Consider the following 9,162-nt stretch of genomic DNA (forward strand, 5'->3'; position numbering starts at 1 on the left):
TTAACTCTGTCTTACGCTTTGAATTAATATTGATTTTTCTACAAGTGGTTTAAGTCAAAAGTTTACATACACCTTGCAGAACCAAAATAGGAGGGATCATGCAAAATGCATGTTATTTTTATTTAGTACTGACCTGAATAAGATCTTTCACATAAAATATGTTTAATCCAAAAGAAAATAACAGCTGAATTTATAAAAATGATTCCATTCAAAAGTTTACATACACTTGATTTTTAATACTGTTGTTACCTGAATGATCCACAGCTTTTTTGTTTAGTGATAGTTGTTCATGAGTCCCTTATTTGTCCTGAACAGTTAAACTGTTGCTCGCTGTTCATCAGAAAAAACCTTCAAGTCCCACAAATCCTTTGGTTTTCCACATTTTTGTGTATTTGAACTCTTTCCAGCAATGACTGTATGATTTTGAGATCCATCTTTTCACACTGAGGGACTCATATGCAACTATTACAGAAGATTCAAACACTCACTGATACTTCAGAAGGAAAAAACAATGCATTCACCCCCCCAGCTCTTAATGCATCGTGTTTCCTTCATATACACAAAAATGCTAAAAAAAAAAAAAAAAACATTTGTCGCACCTTAAGTTTTTTTCTGAGAACAGGTTTTGGTAAAATAATTAACATTTTGCAGATTCTGCAAGGTGTATGTAAACTTTTGACTTCAACTGTATATTCACCTAAACATTCATGCAAAATTCAAATGTCTGTCTAAACTACTGTGTTTGTCTCTATCCACATATAATACACAAGCACAAAAGAGACTCAGACGGATTTTTTGGATGATTTATTTATGTTTTATTATTTATCACAAGGAAAGAAAGCCAAATGTAACTTATTACAAAACAATTATACTCAATCTGTTAAAGAAGACAAAGTATGAATTCATGAATTACAACAATCACTGTAATGCTCTCGCAAAATGAAAGAAAATAATGATGGGTTAAGAACATTACCAGTGCATTTGTGCAAGTCTACTAAACATTTATTTATCTTTTACAGCTATGAACGGTGCAATGCAGTGTTTTATTTCAAATAAAAAATAAAGCAATTTAAACACTGATCACATGACAATTTAGTCATATAATTTCTCAAAAAAATCAATGAAGTCAGAACACCAATTCAAGAAACCAATAAAATCAATTCACAAAGAAATCAATCAATTGAAAAAGAAACTAAAATGCATTTATAAAAGGGATCGCTGAAATCCTGTCAGTTTAAAAGAGCACAGTAAGTACAATTATTTAAATCTACTGCTACAAAACAAAATTAGAGACACATGAATATTAAATTGAGGTATAAGCACATATCTCTGAACACATAGCAATAAAGAAATTCTGACAATAGTCAATAGGTGCTATAGTGTAAAAAGATACGGCAAAAATATTTCAAAATGTGTTTATGTGAGTTGCATGGTGCAAATGTCCTGTAATATTGAAGACTGAGGTAGATTATGAGGTAAATGTATGTAAGTGTGCAAATGCTGTTGCATAGTGTCTATGGGTGTTCATTTGCCATCAAAATACTGCATTGCTAAAATAACCCCTTTTTTTAGACCTTCAGCAAAGGAGACAATTTGTGTTTCCTAATTTCATTTTGTCTTTGTGCCGTGTGATATATTAATATGGCTGTCGTAAATGTGGGGCTCCTTTAACTCAATTTCAGTGACTTACAACTCCCTCATACGTTTTCATAAATAACCCTTCTGTATGGATTCGTGAAGGTGTCACAACCTGGCAATACAATAAAATCCCTCATATTTCACCAGCAGCAAGAGATAAAACACAGACAATTTGCCTGTAAAAGCCTGGGAGAAAAAAAGACCTGCCCATACAATTTTATCTCCGCCATAAAACAATTTAGCTCACGTTTATGCACTAGCTTCAAAAAAATAATGAAGCGAATAATAAAGCCATTTCATGTGATATTACATCTCATTCCAAGAAATTAAATCAATTACTTAACAATATTTTCATTAGCAAGGAAAAGGTTGAATTAAAGAAAGTCAATCAAAGAAAAGCTTAAAAATCTGGAACTTCAAGAGCCACATCAACTTCATCCGGGGTCTCTTCTGGGTTGAATGTGGCTTGCATTGCTTTGGCTGAATTCTTGTGAGCCTCCATAAACTTCTGAAGGTACTTCGAGGTGTACAGCCAGTGGTGTTTCAGTATATCTTCAAGCTCGAACGTTTTGGACTGCCTTGCATTCATCTTCCGAAAACGTCTGAACAGCTTGTTCCCAGATTCGTTGCCTTCGCTGGCCCATGCTCCAATAGAGCCGTCTCTCTCAACGATCTCAGGAACATGAGCCAGAGTCTTGTGGAGGTAGTTGGTGATTTTTCCATCGTAGCGATACTTAAACGTGGTGGAAAGGAGATCAGCAAATTGCTGAGAGTTGTAGCTGTACTGACAGAGCTGGTCAGGACAGTCTCGGGAGGGACAGGTGGAACGCCAAACAGGCTTCATCTGGAGATAGAGGTCCATTAGTTTCCGCAGCGCCTCACGGCGTTCCTCGGAAGGAACCAGCTCGCAGACCACCTCCACAGCTTCGCGTGTCATCAGCCGACGAGCGTAGTTTCCATTCATCCTCATCACAGGCTTGAGTTTCAGCTTCTTTCTTAGCTGCTTGTCCAGGGTTGACCGCCAACGGCGGCGTTCCTCTCGACTCGGATTGCTCCTCTGGTAGACTTCGCCAATCTCATCCTGAAAGATCTTGTAGAATTCAGTAGCATTGCCTATGTCGCAGTGCAGGGCATCTAGAGTAGGTTGGGTCTCCATGAAAGGCTTGGCGGAAACACCTTTGACTCTGTCACGGAGTTCATCGGCGGACTCCGAGAAAGGATTTGTCCTCCAGATCTCGTAGCGCTCGAGATTTTCATCGTGGCTGCGTGTGATGGAATGTAGCACCATGTTCTGAGACGCTTCCGCTCGGGTTGAGTCGCAGAGCGTGCATATATAAGTAGAGCCTGAAGCTTCTAGGCCTTCCATTTCACGAACCATCTTTTCATCATAGCCGGTGCCTCGGAAGAAGAACCTGAAAGATCGTAGCAGGCCACCGACAGATAAAATAAGCCGACTTTCTGTCATGGCTTTCCGCTCTGCTATCACAGGTCCCAAGATGCCAGTCAAGGTCTCGTGGTCGGACTCGTCCACAAACATGAGGCACAAAGGTCTGCAGGACAGCTCAGAGTTTGGCTTTTGTTCTTGAAAGATAGTGATGCCATCATCCTCACCCTCAACTCGGATGGAGATGGACATGATTGTGAAAGAAAACCTCACTGCCTTCTCAGGAAGCGCTGGACCTGATCCATGCTTCTCGCTGACATCTCCCATACCATCACATGATTCTTTTACCACAACGGTGAAACCAGAAGTGCACACGCTGTCGTCCAGTTCCCTCTCTCTTAGTCCTTCCATTATGTCTTCTTCCAGATCTTTTAATGCAGAAGCCAGTGCCACGTCGTAACGGAATCTTCTGGAAATGGTGTCCGCAGGGACATCGTCAACTGAGGTCGTCCAACCAGAGAGGCCGTCGATGATGCCAACATCCCAGGAGCTGGAAACGTTTTTTAAAGCTGGCTGCCATTCAAATTGGTGGAACCCGGGGAGAAGCTCTTTCTCAGCATTGCGTAGAGTGTGCAGGGGTTGGAATATCTGGCGGCCACTAGTGGCCTTTACGGTGCGGTACATCTTGTGGTACTGACTGCAGCTAAGGAAGGTGTTTACCCTTATAGCCAAACACACTGCGGGATGCAGCCCAAATCCTCTGCCTGAAAGAGAACAGAGAGGGAAAACAAAACTGTGAGAATTTTGAACTGTTGAAAACTTTTGAACAAATGTGTACACTTTTCTTATTTTGCCTAAATATCATGTTTTTTTGTTTTGTTTTGTTTAGTGCCACCCTTCAGAAGCTACGGAAGATACTTACATATTCCCCAGAAGACGAAATAAGTTAAATTTACCCTGGTCTTCAAATTCAAAAAGTTTTCCAATTCTTTGTTTCATTATATGCCAACGGTGACAGTTCAAAAATGTCAAAAAAAGAACTTCTTGTGTTTTTTGACTCATGTTTGCATGACTGTAACTCAAAAAGTATTTAAGATATCTTAATATGCTTTTAGATTCTATTTCTTAACAAACTTTACTTTTGGTATTTTCATTTTTTAAATGCCCTCAATGATTCAGTCCCAGAGATATGGAGATCTCAATGTGGCTCCATTAATAAATTGATACATTGTTCACATTTTCAGTGGTCAAAAACCAAATGTGGGTCATTTTACACATAGCTGATACTTCTTTTCTGTTGACGAGGAATGTCTTAAGAACAAATAATGTTAAAACTAGAAATCTCTCATTTTTTAGAAACGATCTAATTTTTTTCTATCAACTCAATTGCATAAACATACCTTTTTGAGTGCCAAAATATTATTTTTCTAAAGTTGTCATGCCTGTAACTCTAAAAGTATTTAAGATATCTTAATATCCTTCTAGATTCTCATTCTTGATAAACTTTTCTTTCAGAATCTTCATTTTTAAGGACCTACAGTATATGATTCAGTCCCATAGATGTCAGATATCAGCTGTCTGCAAAATGGTTTTTGACCTCTGACCAAATTTACCAATTTACTCATGGAGCTGCATTGAGATCTCCATATCTCTGGGACTGAATCACTGAGGGGCTTTAAAATGAAGATGCCAAAAGTAAAGTTTGTTAAGAATTAGAATCTAACAGGGTATTAAGATTTGTTTGATTCTTCTTGAGTTACAGGCATGCAAACTTGAGTCAAAAAACACAAGAAAGTGCTTTTTGCCAGTTTCGAACCGTCACCGTTGGCATATAGTGAAACAAAGATTGTTAAAGTCAACAGATTTTACTGTTAGACCTACCAATCTCTGTGTAAAAATAACATAATGATGTTGCCAGCTTTCTAAAGTCAGTTTTACACCCCAAATCTCAGGTGAAAATTGTCATTTTGACCCCCCTTTACAAAACAGTGGATTACTCGAGAAATATACATCCATGACATTTAATATTTTGGCTTTCATCACTATATATGTTTGTCTTTCTACAGAAAAAATAAAAAAGTTTATGAAATTTGGTTGATTTGACTAAATTAAAAATTGGCTGACAGAATTAACACTACTGTGTTTGTGGACTGATTTTAGAGCACTAGCATATCAAGAATTTTGATTGTAATTACAGCATGTAATATGTCTAAATTGTTCTACATTAGCGAGATTATTATTGCTTAAGTTAGAAGAGAGGTGACTCAGCTGGGCTGAAAATACTGATCTATTGGCTGCTGATGAAAACAGGCACCAGCTGGGCCCTGTTCCCCTGGGGGCCGAAGACAGTATCTATGTCATTTGCAGATACAAGGGCTACTGATGTTGTTTTCATCCTAACAGGCTCTTTACAAGAATTGTTATTGTGTATTGAGTCTCACATGTGCACGTACACACACGCAAATTCAGTAAAGTGGTGATTATTCTATTTAAATTGACAGTGAGCCATGTAAGAAAAGAATTCATTAATTTTTGTTGTGTAGATAACCTTGTGGACAAGTTCAATTTATTTTGTGTGTCTATTTGCAGATAGCAAATGTGAACATAATTGTGTAAAACTACATGTTAAAGCTGTTGTTCTATGAAAAATGAGTACAATTATCTGCAGCCAGGCATTGAAAATTAGACTAGTTCATTGTATAAAACAAATAATGATGCCTGTATTAGATTGTAAAAATCTTATATATTCTTATTCTTGGTGGCTCCCAAGCTTACGCAAGTAAGTCAATAATGCATTATCTGTTCATTCTAGTTGTATTTGTCTGACAACGACTGCTTTGACAGTCACATATTGTGGGTGATATGTTTCTTGGCAGTACCTTGCATCATAGCTTCCAGTTCATCTGCTTGTTTGTGTTCATTCCCAGCTCTCAACGCCAGAAGGAAGAGCGTCAAACAGACAGACTTCACATCCCCTCCTTCTTCCTTTTCAGCAAACGCCTTCACCTGGTTCTTCAAATCTCTCAGCCGGTGCTTTTGAGCCCGACGGGTCAGCGACAACAGGTGCTGTCGAGGACGCCCACCTTTGTTGACCGGCAAATAACCATCGATATTCTGCTCTGAAGGTGTTTGTTCTTCCTGAGACTCTTTTTCAAGGTAGTGGTTGAGGCAGTGTTCTCTAAATGAGTCAAATCGGACCCAGTCGCTGCTGCATTCTTCTCTGGGGCAAAGTAGGGGGAGAGAGTTGAGGGTGGCGAGGAAGAATTTGGCTGGCCTGGTCAGGTGGGATGGATTTATATGTTGGTTACAGGTGGGACAGTTTGGGCCCAAAGCTCGACTGTACCTTAGGATGCAGACCCGGCAGAACAAGTGTCTACACGGTGACTGAACAGGGTCGGAAAGCAGGTGATCACACACTTGGCAAGTAACAGCATGTAGGAAGTCTGCTGGGACTTCAGGGGGGATGAGCTTAGTGCTTAGATGGTCCCTCTGGCACTGTGTGATATTCTTTACCCACTGTCCTCTCTGAACTGATAGCTTTAGCCATTCTTTCCCACCTGATCCCGCAGTATTCTCTGTGGTCTGTCTCCGAACTTTGTTGCCCCCTGAGGACTCAGAGGAGTCCCTTTTGATTCTCTTTGGAAGGCCATGTGCACTTTTAAATGGTTTGGCCCGCTTCCTTCCTATTCTCTGAAACGAGCTCTTCTTCGGGAAGCAGAGGTTGCAGTTGGAGGAGTGGGGCTTCCAGTCCAGGATCTGGGTCCTGGTGAAAGAACAGAAGCCTCCTCCCCTCATGGCAGCGGTCCAGCATCTGTGACAAAACAAAGACGGATGCACCGTCTCCATGTCGGTTGTCACATCCACTTTAAAGACCTTAAAGATCACCTCTGGCCAGGTCAGAAACTTGCAGCCCATCCTACGCAAGGCACACCGGCTAGACTCTTCCAAGTCTCCTTGGACTTGATGCGACGGACCTTTCGCCTTCCGTATCGAAAGGCCACAAAGGCGACATAGGGATCTGCAAAGGACAACATTCCGAAATTAAATCAACATTCAGAATTTACACATTTGATTCAATATTATTAGTAGACTCACTTGAGAAGATTCATATGCGTATCAATCTCTTGCAGCTTAAGGTCCACTCTCCCTCGAGCACTCTCCATGTTTTCCTTACTCTTCCCTCCAAAACAGAGCTTCATAACACTGCCTGGAGAGCCTGCCACTTCCCTTGCTACCTCAGGCTGGTGGTTTTCCTTCTCCACCGGTGTTTCGTTAGGCAGAGGGGCCTTCTCCATGGACCTGACCCGAAAGAGTTTAAACTTCCATTCGGAAAACTTAGGATGAGACAGTTCGTCAGGCATAGAGGCTCTGGGAGCCTCTTCAGAACTCCACCTCCCTTTCTCCATAGCGTCAGCTTAGTCTCAGCTGCTTTCAAGAACGAGAAAAGAAAGTGAGAAGGAATAAGATTAATTCTTTATGAATCAAGAGTTTATGAGACTATGAGATTAGTTCGGCTGCCATGGAATATTCTTGGGTGTAATAGAAAAGGGTGAGCGGGGATGTTTCAGGCTTACAAATGCACAAAAGAAGAGCAAAACAACATTATTTCCAAGGCTGTGACACAATCAGATAGATTTACTTAGGTCTACAAGCTTAGCTTGTTAAAAGCGGCCTCGAAATCCCAGCCCAAATGGGAGAGCTTTGCTCTGACCCAGAGTACAGCATTATACCATAAGTGGCATTTAGCGCCTCTGTAAAATGCATGAGACAAGCATTCAGAAATCGATCTGCTGCTGAAAACTTCATTTCTCTCCTCCCTAACACTCATGCTCTGGGACTCACCATGTCCTTTTTTCTATCCCTCATCTTTCGTTTAATTTTTGGCCCCTCATCTTTCTCAGGTACCGAGAGTTTGCTAAATGGACACCTCTAGGGCTGTCAATCAGTTATAATAGTCATTTACTGTGCTGAACCCAGAGTTTAAGTCCATGGAGGAACATGCTGGCATTTAATGGATTACTCGAGAGAAAGAGAGAGAGGCAAGTCTTATGATGCACAGCCACTGACTGAAGTCGGATGAAGGGAAATTGTAATGCCAGCCATTCCCTATGAATCAGAGCTTCAACCATATCACTCCCAGAGTGTGGTGATCTGCATAAACACACAAATAAAAACAAGGACTACCTCAGAAGTCACATCACTCGGACTAGTAGTAGCTGTCAAGCCCTTGCAGATTCTCAAAACAACTGTGTCACGATGTGACGCTCCGCTCTCATCCCGTTCGCGTGAGCGTAAAACGCTCCTCTTTCCTAATCAATAAATCAACAAATGCTTACCATAACACTCCCATGGCGAGTACATGCTGGCATTTTCTCTCTTTCTCTCTCCCTGTCTCTTTTTCTCCCTCTCAGCTTGTGTTTGCACTCTGGGTCTCTCCAGCTATCAGCTCTGAAGTGAACTATTGAGACTTGCATACACACAAACAGCTGAGAGCATTCAGTCTGTCAGTCAGCTGGGTTGTCCTACCTTGTTTTTGAGGCTCAGCTGGCGAATTCTCCCCTGGGGCCTTTCCGCATGGGGGCACAGGGGAGGCCTAGTGCGGTTTTGAGTGCGGATGTCTTCCAGCCTCTCTATCTAAGAGTGCCTGGCTGTATTTCAGTCACTTGGTGCTCCTATAAAAGACTGTGTCTCTCCATAGGAAGAGAGTCCTATTTATACCTCTCTGTGGGGTCCTTAACTGCCACATTATAGCACCTGAGAAACATGGGAGGTCTCGGGAAGGGGGTGGGGGGTGATGCTAACCACATTCACACACAAACACACATTTACTAAGATACCTAATGAGGACATAGACTTCTATTGTTGATAACACTTTATTTTGATGGTTCCCTTTAGACATTCTGCTGACTATACTACATGTCAGCTGTCAGTCATTGGAGTATTAGTAGACTGTCTGCTTAATATCTTAATATCTGCTACAGTGCCTTGCGAAAGTATTCATACCCCTTAATTTTTTCACATTTTGTTATGTTGCTGCCTTATCAATCTTCACTCCATACAGCATAATAGCAATCTTCGCAAATTCATTAAAAATCTGGAACAGTTGAAATTTACTTCAAGAGCATTCATATTGCTTGTAG

At 40.9% G+C, this 9,162-nt stretch overlaps 1 protein-coding gene across 3 annotated transcripts; it reads right to left on the reverse strand.

Moving 5' to 3' along the window:
- Positions 1–789: 789 nt before the first annotated feature.
- On the reverse strand, positions 790–8,714 carry rag1 (recombination activating 1). 3 transcript variants are annotated; one of them, XM_051099840.1, is made up of 4 exons: positions 8,549–8,714; positions 7,118–7,447; positions 5,902–7,040; positions 790–3,786 (listed from the first exon to the last, which is right to left on the reverse strand). In XM_051099840.1, the coding sequence occupies exons 2-4, from the start codon at positions 7,426–7,428 to the stop codon at positions 2,039–2,041; spliced, it is 3,198 nt and encodes a 1,065-aa protein (XP_050955797.1). In that variant the 5' UTR covers positions 7,429–7,447; positions 8,549–8,714; the 3' UTR covers positions 790–2,038. The 3 variants fall into 3 exon arrangements, with proteins under 3 accessions (XP_050955797.1, XP_050955798.1, XP_050955799.1); XM_051099841.1 differs by having other exon boundaries at positions 7,118–7,450; XM_051099842.1 differs by lacking the exon at positions 8,549–8,714 and adding an exon at positions 8,359–8,524.
- Between the last annotated feature and the right edge of the window lie 448 nt (positions 8,715–9,162).

This window comes from Labeo rohita, chromosome 25 (genome assembly GCF_022985175.1).
Source record: "Labeo rohita strain BAU-BD-2019 chromosome 25, IGBB_LRoh.1.0, whole genome shotgun sequence".
Classification (NCBI taxonomy): Eukaryota; Metazoa; Chordata; class Actinopteri; order Cypriniformes; family Cyprinidae; genus Labeo; species Labeo rohita.

What these genes read in the sequence shown, in the direction of transcription:
- rag1 (XM_051099840.1), bottom strand. Translation starts at nt 7,428, where the DNA reads ATGGAGAAAGGGAGGTGGAGTTCTGAAGAGGCTCCCAGAGCCTCTATG. An exon ending in ACGCATATGAATCTTCTCAA is followed by an intron (nt 7,041 to 7,117) that starts GTGAGTCTACTA and finishes TGTCCTTTGCAG; the next exon opens with ATCCCTATGTCGCCTTTGTG. An exon ending in ACTGGAAGCTATGATGCAAG is followed by an intron (nt 3,787 to 5,901) that starts GTACTGCCAAGA and finishes GTTCTCTTTCAG; the next exon opens with GCAGAGGATTTGGGCTGCAT.